Below are 15,472 nucleotides of genomic sequence, written 5' to 3'. Positions count from 1 at the left end.
ATGTTCCACCTGTACTTGGGAATCTCCTTTTGTTGCTGTCCACAAAATGCTGAAACAGAAGGAACAGATGTGTGGAGCTGGGGTAATAAAAACCAAGCAACTCACCTGGTAGGAACTGCTGACAGAATGTTGTTATCTGTTGTGCAAATTTTGAAGGAGGCTTTAGAGGTGAGGTTTGGAGATGCTTTGGGAAGTGAAACATCAGGAAGAATTCCCAGAAAGTGACAATAACAAAGTGCATGTAGATAATCAAACAAAAAATCATGAGAGAGAGGACAAACTCTCTCCCTTCATCCCCTCCTCCCAGTCAAAAGTAACCTGCACAGAAAAGAAATAGCTTTCTACTTCTTCCCATTTTTGTTTTCATGCCTTCCTGGTGGGAAGATGTGGGAGGAGGTGATACTGCTGCACAGCTAGCACTCATCATTGGCTCTTACATTCATGAGAAAAGTGCAACATGGCCCAGAAATCACCGATTTGCACAAATGATTACTGGAGCTCCAAAAGTGAAGAATGAGGCTGTTCGTTTATTAACCTTTCCTTTTCCAGGAAGCAAACCAACAGATGCAAGGTTAAGACTGCAGATTGTAAATCTAGCTGAATGTGTGCACGAGCAGTGCATGATGGGGCTGATGCAGAGTTCCTCTGTCCAGTCTCTTTCTTTCACTTTCTATGAGAATGCTGCTGCATGAATTTCAGAGCTTTCAGTGCTTGCTTTACAATGAGCATCACTTGAGAAATGGCACAGAAGGTGAAGTGATTCTGTGTGTCCCTGCTCTAGAAGGCGCTTGTTCTTTTTGTTCTTGTCCTGGTTTTGGCTGGGATAGAGTTAATTTTCTTCCTAGTAGCAGGCATAGTGCTGTGTTTTGGATTTAGTAGGAGAAGAATGTTGATATGGTTTAGTTGTTGCTAAGTACTGCTTACGCTAGTCAAGGACATTTCAGCTTCCCATGCTCTGCCAGGTGCACAAGAAGCTGGGACGGGGCACAGCCAGAATAGTTGATCCAAACTGACCAAAGGGCTATTCCATACCATATGACGTCATGCTCAGTATATAAACTGGGGGGAGTTGGCCGGGGGGCAGTGATCGCTGCTCGGGAACTGTCTGGGTGGGTGGTGAGCAATTGCATCACTTGCTTTGTATATTATTATTACTATTATTATTATATTGTTATTGTTACTACTACTACTACTATTTTACTTTATTTCAATTATTAAACTGTTCTTATCTCAACCCAGGTGTTTTTCTCACTCCTACTCTTCTGATTCTCTCCCCCATCCCGTCGGGGTAGGGAGAGTGAGTGAGCGGCTGCGTGGTGCTTAGTTGCTGGCTGGGGCTAAACCATGACAGTTCTCTAAGCCTCTGCCACCACATTGCATCAGCAGTCATTGAACTTCCGTACTGAGGGACGACCAGCTGCTTGTAGTTGTCTCTGCAATACAAGAGCTGTGTACTGGCAACACCCTGTGTTCCTTGGACTCCGCAGAGAGAAAAGGAACGATTCATCAGAGACGATGACCCCTGGAGGGAGCCCCAGTCGAGGGACTGCAGGTGATGGTGGGGATTGCTTCTACTGTCCTGTCCAGGCACTGTGGGAACAAGGAGGCTGTGGGAACAAGGAGGGATGAGGCTCTGGGAAGCGGTGGTGGGAGACTGAACAGGTGCCCACTCTCTTGAGCTTCTAAGCAATGCTAAGGCGAACAGTGTCCAAGTCTCACCTAGTTGTAGCCAGTGCTGGTAGTTATGAGTGCAAGGGACCCTCCCTCTGCAACCAACGTGGGCTGTGATTATCATGGGAAAGAAGGGCATGAGAGAGGGGAGCAATGGCTAGAAAGGGGAGAGAAGGGAGCTGGGGTGTGAAGGGTTGGACAAGTGCTCAGGGGAAAGGGGGAAGGAGAGGAGCTCCAGCAAAGCAGAGACACTGTGGCTTGCTGCCCACTTCAGTGCCCGCATATTACATATTACAAAAGGGCCTGTGGGACTCCACACCTTTCTCTCCAGACACTGTGTTGCAGGAGGCCAGCTGTCTGGTGAGGGCTGCTGAGTTTCCTGGTCAATTCTGTCCTTGTCTCAGGTGGTGTGTGACTCCTGCTTTTGCCTTTTGTTTTTCAGCCCCAGCAGGGAAGAGAAGCTGTCCATTGCTTAGCTCTTGGGTCCTGCTCATTTCTGCCATTGTCCTCAAAGCAAGTCTCATATCCATCTGTCTTGGTGGGTTCTTGAATTTATTTATTATGCCTGAAGGTGGAAGGAACTGGGGGAGAGGGGAGTAGTGGGAGAAGATGACATGATTACAGAAGCTTCAATTGCCTTTGTAGAAACTGTCTTCATTGTGTGACATCTGATTGAGCTCCTTCCCACTTAAACAGTTCACAGCTGTACAAACACTCCTGGTTAGTGTGGTGGCAACTGCATGTGGTCAATATGCCTCTCTGCTGCAGGGATCCTCACAGCCTGATGATGTTTCTGTGTGATAGTTGCCGGACTGAGGAACTTAAGGAGCAGTAATACACTCTTGTGCACAAGGGTGTAAGCTGGTACCTACTAGGATGGGAAGAATCCCTGCCACACAGCATCTCTGGTGTGAGATGGGAAGGAGCTTTCTTAAGATATGCCTTCCGGAGGGGGCCTGACCCTAGTCTCTAGGTGAGGAAGAATCTTTGCTGCACAACTGCTCTGCTACTCCTTTGCGTGTCCTCAGGAGTTGGAATGCCTACTGACCCCGTCTCATTCTATCTGTCCATCTGGCTGAGCACTGGTCAGGGGAACAGCATGGTCCCTGGAGCTCCACAGACTGTTCTTCCGGGAGTGGTCCAAGCCACCCTTGCCCTGACTTGCAGAAGCTGTTAAGAGACACACTGTTGCTTGTTCACATGTAGGTAGTTATACTTGGGACGTGAGTTGTCCGGCTGCTTGCAGTCCTTGCACGAGACTCCTGCTTGGGATTTTTCTCAGTGACTGACACTTGTAAACAGAAAGCTAAGCTGTCATTTAGGAAAGAATATGTTTCCTGTTCTCCTCATGGTGAAAGAAAGAGTGAGGATAAAAGTCCAAATCAAGATGGTCCCCTAATCATTAGTGCAAACCTGTGATTTCTGGGCTACACAAACTTTGCAATGTTGCTTTGCTCCATTTTAAGTGCAGAGTGTTCCTCTCAATAAAAACATCACCTGCACTTTGCTGATGTACAGCATTGCTGAATGCACAAGGCATCCCAAACACGACTCCTATCCTGAGCTCCTACGTGGCGATGTTTTAAAGCTGCATCCTACCAGCAGGCCCCAGAGCACCAGTTTGTACCATTCACTGTGGCTTCATTTAGCAGTGCCTCATCACTCCCCGTTGCTGTTCTGTGCTGCTTAAATTTCCATGTGCTCAAAATCCTGTGCACTGGCCACATGGCCACATGGCTAACCCTGCAACAGACATAACCTGTCAGGACTTAACTGGCAGGCAGAAGGGAGCAGTTACAATGCAGGCAACTTGGAGGTTAGGTGGCTGATTCCCCCTGCTCCTGCAGCCCTCGTTCTTTACCTGTGGTCTGTGACCTCTCTCCACGCAGCTGGAAGGCAGCTTGGTAGTAAGGGACCTGAGGTCCTAGTCATGTTCGCTAACTTGAACATGAGCTAACAATGTGTCCTTGCCGCAAAGGAGGCAAATGGTATCCTGGGCTGCATTAGAGGAGTGTTTTCAGCAGCTCAAGGGAGCTGATCCTTTCCCTCTACTCAGCACTGGTGAAGCCAGACCTGGAGTACTGTCTCCAGTGATGGGCTCCTCAGCACAAGAGAGACGTGGACATAGTGGAGTGAGTCCAACAAAGGGCCACAAAGATGATGAAGGCACTGGGGTGTCTCTCCTATGAGGAGGGGCTGAGAGAGTTGGGACTGTTTAGCCTGAAGAAGGCTCAGGGGGGGTCTTACCAGTGTGTGTAAATAACTGAAGGGACAGTGCAAAGAAGACAGAGCCAGGCTCCTTTCAGTGGCACGGAGTGACCAGGACCAGAGGCAATGGGCACAAAATGAAACACAAGAGGTTCCCTCTGAACATCAGGAAACACCTTTTTACTGTGAGGGTGACCAAGCGCTTGTACAGATTACCCAGAGAGTTTATGACATCTCCATCCTTGGAAATATTTGAAAGCCATCTGGACATGATCCTGGGCAATGGGCTCTAAGTGGCCCTGGTTGAGCAAGGGTTTGGACAAGGTGACCTCCAGAGATGCCTTCCAACCTAAACCATCTCTCTAACGCTTCCTCTCCCTTTGCAGTTGTCCTCCTCCATCACAGCTCTGAGCATGGCTGAAGGCAATGGTCAGTGCCTGTGAGACGGGAATGAGCAGACAGGAGAGTCTGGGGCGGTCAGAAAGGGCCCTTCAAGATCTGGCTAAAGGTCAAGCAGATGGACAGGGCTGGGTGGGACTGCTGAGGAGAGGAGAGGAAAACTGGAGCCTTTATGAAGTGACTAAGGAGAAGACAGAGGTGGAGTTGTGGAGTCCTGTCAGGGTGGCATAGATATGAACATCACAAGGGAAGAGGAGCACAGGGTGTTAACACTAAAGTATGAAAGAGGAGTTTTCCAGGTTGCTGGTGAGGAAACAATCCTTGTGGCTGAGGCTGACTGGACTACCACAGGCTTGTTCCGGATGAAGGGTTGAAACTACCTCAGGAGAACATTTGGGGGTTTGTTTAATGACAGGCATCAAGGTGCGTGACTAGAACAGGTCAGCAGCCCCTGAAACAATGCATGGGAGTTACTGAGCATGATCTCCAGTAACATCTAACTTTTCTGTCCTTGTTGGGGCAGGAGCCAAACTATAGGGGAGGTCACTGCCCTGCACAGTAAACTGGGGAGAATAGTTGAGCATTGTCACTGGAGAGCAGGGATCCTTGCAGTCACCGTCTCTCTCATTATCAGCTTTCGTCTCTGCAGTCTCTCCCTGCACAGAGCGAGGCTGGACATGCTGCCTGAGGGGCTGGAGATGCTTTCAAAAAAGCTGCTATTATCTGTCAGATGATGAGGTGTCCCGGGTGGAGGGTAGCAATTGCAATGCACGCTTGAATCACAATCCAAATGTGATTCTCATTACCAGTCTCTGCAATACGCTCAATGTCAAGTCCCCAGTGACCCAGAACGAATACGTGGGCTAAAGCCAGCTCAGGCCCATTGCTTTCTTCAGACATGTTTTTTTTAAACATTCAGGTTTTTATGCTATTTTGGGCTGAGCCACGTACACGCTCGCCCCATGCCCGTCTGGCTATCTTAGGAAGACATTGCCCTCTTTTTGATCTTTAGAGGGATGGAGAATTACACAGCTGGTCAATTCACTCACCTGAACTAGAACAAAGGCCACCCCCTGGTCCCCTTTGTGTTGAGATAAGGTCACTTTTCTTTGCAACAGGTGTGCTCAGCCACGCATCGCCCTTGCCCATCACCTCTGAGCCTTCTTCCATTATAGGAATTCACTCATCAGTCACGGAGGCCACTATGATTACTCTGCCCTCCTCACTAGTAACGATATTTCCAAATGAAACGGTTGATAAACATAGGCATCTGTATTACTGAGCAGACCCTGATCAGCTTCCAGTCAATATCCCTGAGTGTTTGAGTTAGTGATAAGTCCTTCCGGTTGTGGATGTGGCCTGCTGACAGCTGTCACCACCACTGTATTATTCCCCATAAACTGGCTAGTAAGTCCTAGGAGTGTGCCTTCCACGCTGGTTTCAGCAGCTCTAGCTGTATGTGATTGCCTTCGCCTGGACTGACTTTGCTGCTGCTGAAGTAGACCCATCTACTGTGTTACTCATCCAAAGTACTGTTGATGTCTGTCTTAGGAAGAGACAAACTGTGCCACTGAAGTGCTGCTTTTAATTCACTGATGGTAAAGAGAGTTAGACAGGCAGCTTGGCTGTAGGTATCTACATGGTAAATGCCTGTGGTTGGGTGGAATCAATCCCACCCCGTCTGGCATGTCCTCAGTGTGATGTCCTTCCAGTGGTCCTTCTGCTCTCTGGCACGGAAGATTGTCTCTTTCTGCCTGGGAAGGCAGCCATACCACTTGTTCGGGCCAGTTTTCTCAGAGCCTTGGACCAGGGATCCACTAACCCCACACCTTCAGCTCCACAGCTCCCGAGGGGGCCTGATGGTAGCTGCTGGGTGCTGGGACAGACTGCTGACAAACCGCAGGCTGGCTATGGCCACCAGGCACTGCTTGGCTTCTCTGGCTTGGTTGGCCAGGTCATCCTGGCTAGATGTTGTCAGTCAGTGGGCGGAGGAGACCTTGCGGGCAACTGTGGGATGCTGGGAGCAGAAATGCCTGCTGCCTTTGCTGAGAGGGTGGCAGTTACCTCTTGTGCAATGGAAAGAGACAGCCCGAGGAGAGGCGATGCTGAGACAGTGCTTGGTGGGGAAATGGGGAAAGAAGAGTGAAGGCCAGAGATGGTGTGTGAGGAGCCGTGAGGGAAGGGTAACGCTGCCGCCTTTCCTCTCCCTGTCCAGTCGTTCCCTGCTCCCGTAGCGGTGACCAGCCCACAGCCCTGCAGCAGAAATTCATGGAGTGGCAGTGCATCTTGGCGGTGCCGCAAGGCAAAGGTCAGTAGTGCTGGCAGGGGTGCAGGGGGTCTTTGGGATGGGGCCAATGAATGCGGGGGTCTGCTATGACAGCAGGCAGCAGTGGGAGCAGACTCTGGAGACTCCAGAGGAGAGAGGTGGGGAGAACAAGGCTTTCCTGCTAACAGCTTAGGGGGAGGAGAGGGCCATGTTACTGATGCCCTGGAGGGCAGGGTGGCTGTGAACACTGGCAAAACAAAAGGGACAGCATACAGCCACACAGGGGAGGTTAACAATGGAGCAACAGTAAAAGTGCAGCTCTAGTCAGGGAAAGAAGCAATATTCCCTGTTCCCTGGGGCTAAAGGCCTCAAGGCAACTGTACAAGGAGAAGCCAAACCAGACCACCAAAATAACTTTGTCTGTGTCAAGACCTTGAGATCATCTTTCAAGGATTACCGTGGATTTTTGTACACAGATGTCACTGGTCATACCCCAAAGCAATTGGAAGAAATATCTGTACTATCCTTGTTTTTTCAAGCCCTTTCTGTCAGGAAATTGACCTGAGGAGAACATGAGCATTGTCCCTGGAGAACTGGGAGCCTTGCACTCACCATCTCTCTTGTTGTTAGCATTCGTCTCTGTGGTCTCTCCCCGCACAGGGCGAGGCTGGGTGTGCTGCCCGAGGGGCTGGAAACACTTTCAAAACAGCTGCTATTACCTGTCAGATGATCTGATGGGGTGGCCTGAGAGTGAGCAGAACTGCACTGGGATGGGCTCCCACCTGGTGGTGATCAACACCAGAGCAGAGCAGGTACGTGCAGGGCTGAGAGAGGGGCACAGCAGCCAGAGACACGGTGCCAGGCCCTGGAGGGGACTCAGAGTCCCCCCTTGCTCCTGCGGGGGAGGGGGATGTCCTTTCTGCATGCCTTCAGCACCAGCTCCCCTCTGCCACCAGCCCCACCCCACAGGGACCCCTGCCGCCTCCCTCTGCTCAGTCCTGCACCTCATGGACATTGCACTCTCCCTGATTTCCAGGATTTCCTCACTAAGGAGCTACAAAAAATCGCAAGAGCAGTGCATTACTACATCGGTCTGAGGGCACAGCTTCTGGGCCAGTGGCAGTGGGTGGACAAGACTCCGTATAATGAGATGGCAGCGTGAGTATCCCCAGATGGAGAGTGTTTAGTGCGGCTCCTGGTAGTGCAAGAGAGTAGGAGAGATGTGGGGGTGTCTGTTGGTGCATGAGAGGGAGGCGAGACAAATCCCTGTGAGAGGACAATGATGGAGCAGGAGAGGGCTGTGTATGACACCAGGTTTGCACGGCCCCATCCATGCTGGCTAGTGGTTGTTAGTTGACTACCTGTGACACGGCCATCAATGCTGCAGGCACAGAAGCAGCTGTATCTTGCCAGCAGGATGACCAGCCTTGCCTGACCTCCATACTGCCTCCACCATGCACATGTGCACGTGTATGCACAGGCCAGTGCTGTGATGCTATGGAAGAGGTGGGGCACAGGGGGAGATCACCAGGGCTGTCCTTGTTGCGCCGCAGTCTGGAGGACAAGCTTGCCCTGGAGGCAGACACATGCCTCTGCTGGGTGTGAAGCGCATGGGGTGAGCGGTGGTGAGCAGCTCCCCCGACCAGGACTGAGCAGGTCCCTGTTGTGTTGGCTGTAGGAAGAAGGCAGGTTTCCCCATGAGACTGGTGCCAGTGGGATAGCGGAGCAGGAGGAAGGGTAGTGCTTCTGTCCGTGAATCGGCATCTGGAATTTTTCTCTCTCCCCTCCAAGCCTTGCATCCTGCTGGGACCTTTTCCAGCAGTGCTCTACGGGGTACGCTGGGGAGTAACACTCTGTCTCTATCTCAGGTTCTGGCGGAAAGGGGAACCAAGTAATGTGTCTGCTGAGATGTGCAGTGGAATCCATACCAGTATCAATTCAGAAATACACAACTGGAATGATATCCGATGCGAGGACCATTATCGAATTTGTGAAGCTGCAGCAGTAAGTGTGTGACGGAGCGACCCTCATTCTGGGCTCTTGTGTTCTCTTCTCCCTGCATGTGTCCAGCAGGCACTGGCTGAAAAGAGGTTGAGTTCTCCAAGAAGAAGACACAGGAATGGAAGACTGTGAAGAGCTGTGATTTCCTTTGTCTCCTTGAGCAGAGCTTTCTGCTTTTTCTTGGGGCACACAGAGAATGTCCTCTTCTTGCATTGGTTTTGCTTAATAAATACTGATTTCCTATAGAAGGGAAAATACAGTATTAGACCAATGAAAAAGGTTCTGTGCTGTGTGGGTGTGTGTCTGTCTCTCTTTCTCTTTCCCCCTCTAAGCTGCAGGTGGTTTGTATAAGCAGGATCCAAACCTGTTGCTGTGCCAGGATAGAGCCTTACGCAACTACTGCAGCAGAAGTTGCACCCACCCAGGGAGAGTAAACCCCCCCCGAGACAACCTGGCTACACAGTCCCATTGCACACAGCCAAAGCTGTGGAGGGAGCTGGGCACAGGAAACCAGCTCTAGGGATGTTATCACTATTTGTTTCCATTGCCGAAAGCCTTGGCTGGGAGAGTAACAGGAACTCGTGCCAGCAGTCTGACCAAATATCAAGATCTGTCCCCAGCAGCAAAATGACTGGGGTCTTCAGTGCCACCTCTAGGAAGAAATCCTCTTCCCAACTCAGAGCTGATCCCGGACTCACCTGATGCAGCAACCTTCCTGGGAGGCTGACACCTCAGTGGTTCCTCCTCAGGAAACATCATCTTCCTAAGCTTTCCTGACCAAACAGGGAATTGTTGTGCATCTCCTCGCTGTGTGACTCTGTCCTACCTATGAAAGTGAATCCTGTCTCTATGTCCCAAAGAGAGGGGAGAATCTGTACTGGAGACAAGGTGACCAGGAGCTCTGGCTTCCTAAGCCAATCAATGGGAGTAGTTCTGTGAACAGCAGTGTGTAGTGGCAGAAGCTGCTGAACCCCATAGCCCAGCAGAAGCAAGGCTGCTGCAGCTCCATGTCTGCAGCTTCAGACAGTAGTGAGACCAAGTGTGTATGTACAATACATCCATATATACATGCACATGGAAGAAAAAGAATATGTACATATAAGCAGCCACACAATGCAACACAGACAGAAAGCACTGATGCAAGCACAAATAATATGAGTAGGCTGATCCTGTTCCCCTCTCTGGCTGCTAGCAGGATGAAAGCCTGCTAGCAGAAAAAAATGTATGTTTACACATGGACTCCTCCAGTACCAAAGCTTAGCCATTCTGTCTACACGTAGCTGCCCCTGCCCTAAATCCCCTGGTCTTCCCTACACTCTGTCTCATGCCAGAGACAAAGAAAAAAAGGTCTCTCCGGTAGCTGGTCAAGACTTCTGGCCTTCCCAGTAGCTGCCTCCCAGTCCCCCATGTCTGTCTGAGAGCTGACTTGGACACCTGGACCCCTGATCCATTTTCAGTGATGAGGTTCCTGGGGTTCATAACTGCCTGGTGTTGTTCTACCATGTAATCTGACAGGTGAGAAGATTCAGGAGTCCTTTTCTGGAAACTAGCCACCCCCACGGGTTGACGGGGGTGTTTCTACTGGTGTAGTATTGACACTTGTAGGGATTTGACTTAATTCCACAGGATACTGTCCATAACACAAGCCAACATGAAGCAGTATCACAGACAGCTGTCAGAAAGTGGTGGTCAGCAGAGACTTGTGGTGGTATCAGGGAACTGGAGAAGTGCAGTGCTGGAGATTGCTTCCCTGACCCTTCCTGGTGCTCCGGTCCTCTCCAGCTTCACAGGACAGTGGTGTATCTCACGTAGAACAAAAGCCTTCTCCACTGCCACTTCAGTTAATGTCCTCCAGTGTCCTCTGGTGGGAACATGACCACTGTGTTCTTCACAGCCTCTCTGTGGCTAAGATGCTTCTCCCCTCTTCCAACTGCTGTTTCCCAGTGGCAAACCTCATCTTTCCTCACAGGTGCTACTTAACGGACTTCTTTTCACCATTTTTCTTACTTGACCTGGGACTCCTCCCATTCCCCTCTGACTCTGGCTAAGCCCAATCCTCTAGCTGTGAGCAGAACAGCACAATTTACCTCTTTCTCCCTATGTCATACCTCTATCCCTGGAATTAATAGGCCTCCCGTGGAGACCCGCTGTTGGACAAGGAGTTTACTCCTCTCTTTAGGGAGTTTTACAAAGGCCAAGCTCACCCTGGCAAAGTAGCGTTGTAGTCACTTGTCCCAGGATTTGTCCTTGAGTCTGTTCTTTACTTGAGGGTAACAGACACCAGTGGTACCTGCTCCTGAGTGGTGATGATTATCACACTGGCCACTGCACTTGAGGTCCTGTAGTTCGCAGGCATCAGCAGGTTTTAGCTTTCTCACTTATTGGCTTGCTCACCAACATCCTAACTCTTGCACTAGCTGCCAGCTCCCTCAGTATAATATGTGATTTCCTCTGCTGCTCCTGTTAAAGATGTCTAGCAAGTATAAGGAAAATGCCTTTCTGACTGGCAGCTTCCTCCTTCCAAATGCACAAAGTAGAGAGCTTTGAAGCCACCATATCTGAAGATTTGGTTATGTGATTAAAGGATCTTGTCCCCAAACACAGAGGAGCACAGAGGAATGATGGCAGGTAGGGGAACCACAGTAACCTGGTCAGAGAAACAGAGTATGCTTGTCTGGTTCTTTCTAAGGCTGTCATAGGACAATGATCAGCCCATGGACCGGGTGTGAAACCCATCAAGATGACTCAATGGGAGAGGCTCCCCACACCACCTGTCAGTCTGAGGGGCTTACTGCCTACAGGGGTATATGATATATTATGGGATGCTGGGAAGAGCATTTTGGGATTGTGTGAGACTTTTTATGGGATGTTGAGGTGAGGAACCAAAGGTGGGGGAAGGGAAGGATCAAGGTGTTTTGGGGAGGAAGAAGTGTGGGAAAAGAGGGAAAAGGGGATAAGAGGGACCAGTTCCATGTAAACAGGTTGCTGGTCAGTACACTTGTCTGGCCACATCCTGTGCCTGGTCACTGCAATCCATCCTGTCTAACTTCATTTCTGTCTGTTTTCCTGGGTGACAGAACTCTGTCTTGGTCTAAGTGCCAATGACAAGTGGGACCAGAGGTTATAGGGGTCCACGTATGTGTGGTGCCAGTAACTGGAGAGAAGGAAGCAGGTGAGAGTTGATGTGCTAGGGGCTGTGATCTAACCATGGCTCATAGGTGTCCATGCATCTTTGGTACAAACAATGGGAGTGAGAGAATGAGGGTTGCAGGGCCAGCAACAGAAATGGAGACCAGGGACTGTAGAGGCTTGTGTGTCTGGGGTGCTACCAACTGGAGAGACCGGAACAGGTGCGTGTTGCGTGGGTATGTACGTCAGAACGTGATCGCTAGCTAGTATCAAGCTGGATCAGCTAGTGAGTAGGGTAAGCCACTTGGCAGCCTGATATCAAGGCAGTTCCTTTTTCATATGAGGTTTTTGATCTTTCAGCTTCTATTGGATTTGTGTGGCAAGTTTTTGGTAGCGGGAGGTCTACAGGGGTGGCTTCCATGAGAAGCTGCTAGAAGCTTCTCCTATGTCCAATATGGCCAATGCCAGCCAGCTCCAAGACAGACCCACTGCTGGCCAAGGCCAAGCCAATCAGTGACAGTGGTAGCGCCTCTGTGATAACATATTTAGGAAGGGGAAAAGTTACTGTGCAACAGCAATTGCAGCCAGAGAGAGGAGTGAGAATATTTGAAAGGAACAAGCCTGCAGACACCAAGGTCAGTGAAGAAGGAGGGGGAGGAGGTGCTCCAGGCACCGGAGCAGAGATTCCCCTGCAGCCTGTGATGAAGACCATGGTGAGGCAGGCTGTCCCCCTGCAGGCCATGAAGGTCCATGATGGAGCAGATATCCACCTGCAGCCCGTGGAGGACCCCATGCCGGAGCAGGTGGGTACCTGAAGGAGGCTGTGACCCCGTGGGAAGCCTGCACTGGAGCAGGCTCCTGGCAGGACCTGTGGACCTGTGGAGAGAGAAGAGCCCACGCTGGAGCAGGTTTGCTGGCAGGACTTGTGACGCCATGGAAGGGACCCATGCTGGAGCATTTTGTTCCTGAAGGACTGCACCCCATGGGAGGGACCCATGCTGGAGCATTTTGTGAAGAACTGTAGCCCATGGGAAGGACCCACATTGGAGAAGTTCATGGAGGACTGTCTGCCGTGGGAGGGACCCCACACTGGAGCCGGGGAAGAGTGTGAGGAGTCCTCCCCTGAGGAGGAAGGAGCGGCAGAGACAATGCCTGATGAACTGACCACAACCCCCATTCCGCATCCCCCTGTGCTGCTTGGGGGGAGGAGGTAGAGAAAAACTGGGAGTGAAGTTAAGCCCAGGAAGAAGGGAGGGGTGGGGGAAAGGTGTTTTAAGATTTGGTTTTATTTCTCATTACCCTACTCAGTTTTGATTGGCAATAAATTAAATTGATTTTCCCCTAGTTGAGTCTGTTTTGCCCATGCCGGTAATTGCGGAGTGGTCTCCCTGTCCTGCTCTCAACCCATGAGCTTTTTTCCAGTGGAGAAGGGGAGTGATAGAGCGGCTTAGGTGGGCACTTGGCATCCAGCCAGGGTCAACCCACCACACAGCTTCATGACTTTAACATGACACTCAGTGTTTCTTGTGTTTGTCCTAATGTCAAAGACCTTGAAATGCTGGATGGACGGAGACCTCTGTTCTTATTTCCCCACAACCCTCTTAGACATGAAGCCAAGGTGAGGGACTGTCAGTCCTAGGAGTCCAAGATGCAGCAGGCTGGTCCATGGAAGATCTCTTTGTGTACAGCACACCCAGAGGAGTTAAGCCACCCTCATGATTTCTCTTACAGCTTCAATTCACCTTTGTCTGTCTGACTGAGGTCTGGATCAGAGCTACCACATCCTCAGTGGAGTCTTCTCTGCACCAACTATAGTTTTTGCAGGCCTTTCTGATTAATTCCAAATTGTGGTTCCTTGAACTTCTGTTTTCAAAGCACTGTCCACCAGCAGAAAACAAAGAACAAGCCACCTCTGTCCTTTGCTTTGGCATTATGGCATGTCACAGTGCCTGTCACCACCACCCACACCTTGGCCTAAGTGGTAGAATCATAGAATTATTTAGGTTGGAAAAGACCCTTAAGATCATTGAGTCCAACCATTAACCTAACACTACCAAGTCCACCACTAGACCATGTTCCTAAGTACCACGTTGCCACGTCTTTTAAATATCTCCAGGGATGGTGACTCAACCACTTCCCTGGGCAGCCTGTTCCAATGCTTGATAACCCTTTCTGTGAAGAAATTTTTCCTAACATCCAATCTAAACCTCCCCTGGTGCAACGTGAGGCCATTTCCTCTCGTCCTATCACTTGCTACTTGGGAGAAGAGACTGATGCACATCTTGTTACAACCTCCTTTCAGCATTGACCTCTGCAAAGTTAGGGTCTGCCTCCTGGCTGGTGTGATTCATAACTATAGAACAGGAAATGGGGTCCCTAATACAGAGCACAACTACTTTTATACTTTTCAAACATTCAAAATACTATTCAGTATTCCTGTGGAGGTTGGGAGGAAGATGTTCAGTAACTCCAAGTAACCTGCTTTCTTCAGTGGGATTTTGCTCTGCCTCTAGCTTACTACCCAGCCATTAGAGATTAAATACAAGTTGCTGAAAAATTAATTTCTTTACACGTTTACGCTCAAAAGACTTGGAGGTGGAGTTTAAATTTTTGAGTGCTTGTGCTCTGTCTATCCAATGGCATATTACCCTGACAGTGTTAAATCTCTCCTGTGCACCCCTGCTACCTCCATCAAACATTTATGTGCTTAGGCTGTGAGAAGTAGCCATGGTGTTTGTACAGCTAGATCTCTCTTTAGCCTCACAGTACAGGCACAAACACTGACCTCCTGAGTTTTCTATGTTCCCTTGCTTATGGGATATATTCTCCATTGCTGCCATTTCTGCAGCAGACTTACTGGGGTCACCTTGGCCACACTGCTTCTTTCTAGTTAGAGCCAGTGATTGAAACTGAGGAGGTACCTAGAAACTGGTGGTGGTGACTCTCTCATGAGTCCTTATGGAAGGGGTTGTATGCAGCGGTATACTGGAGTACATAAGCAAGGTGCAGGAGAGGAGGCCCACATGCTGCCTCACTAATTCATTCTCTGACGTTGAAACTCACCTGAAAGGCAATGTCTAGTACTGCTTGGCCAGAAACCACAACATCTGCCACAATACACATTGCATCTAAGTTGTTATGTTCACCTCATTGACCAGATGCTTGTAGTTGCATTTCATTAGTAAAATGAATTCCACAGGCAGGAGAAAGAAGATGAAGGGGAAGAAGTGAAAGAAAATAGCCTGGTCTGTCTCTGCATTCCTAACTTGGTGGAAGAAGTTTGTGGAACTAGGAGATGATTTCCTGTGTTTCAGTTTGTGCCCACTGCTTCTTGTCAGGTCACTGGGCATGTGGTAGTGCATCCCCCCTGCCCCTTTTCTCTCTCTTCAACCACTTTACGACCTCAGGGATTCCTGCCAGACAGCGACCTTGTGTAGTGAGTTGGTCAGTTAGGTGCCCCTTAATTGTACCAGAAACTCTTACATGACTGAAGTGGAGACTGGCCTTGTCCTTATCAGAAACTCTTACATGGTTGAAGTGGGGAGTGAGAACAATCAAGTTACCCCTGACAGGTTTGAAACAGAGCAGTAATTACTGACCCAGATAGTGGCTCGGAGGGAGATTTACAATGACTAAAGCCAATCATCTCACGATCCTATAAAGCAGCAGTCCTAAGTGAGGCCCTTTGAGCTCTCCTGGACTGCAGCGGGCTGCACCAGCACCTCCCTCTGAGCAGGACTCTTCTCAGAGCTAGCAAACTCTTAAAGCTTGCAAAAATCAGAGGTCCATTGCCAAAGA

At 49.9% G+C, this 15,472-nt stretch overlaps 1 protein-coding gene across 1 annotated transcript; it reads left to right on the top strand.

Annotated features, from left to right (window-relative positions):
• The first annotated feature begins 1,515 nt into the window (after positions 1-1,515).
• On the top strand, positions 1,516-8,673 carry LOC104037755 (C-type lectin domain family 4 member D-like). Its single transcript, XM_075724838.1, has 6 exons — positions 1,516-1,558; positions 2,114-2,209; positions 6,494-6,586; positions 7,205-7,356; positions 7,581-7,702; positions 8,413-8,673. Exons 1-6 carry the CDS (start codon positions 1,516-1,518, stop codon positions 8,558-8,560), a joined length of 654 nt encoding a protein of 217 aa, XP_075580953.1. The 3' UTR covers positions 8,561-8,673.
• Positions 8,674-15,472: the final 6,799 nt, after the last annotated feature.

This window comes from Pelecanus crispus, chromosome 1 (assembly GCF_030463565.1).
Source record: "Pelecanus crispus isolate bPelCri1 chromosome 1, bPelCri1.pri, whole genome shotgun sequence".
NCBI classification, from domain to species: Eukaryota; Metazoa; Chordata; class Aves; order Pelecaniformes; family Pelecanidae; genus Pelecanus; species Pelecanus crispus.
The sequence above is the reverse complement of the archived record's forward strand: the minus strand, read 5'-3'. Positions and strand labels throughout refer to the sequence as shown.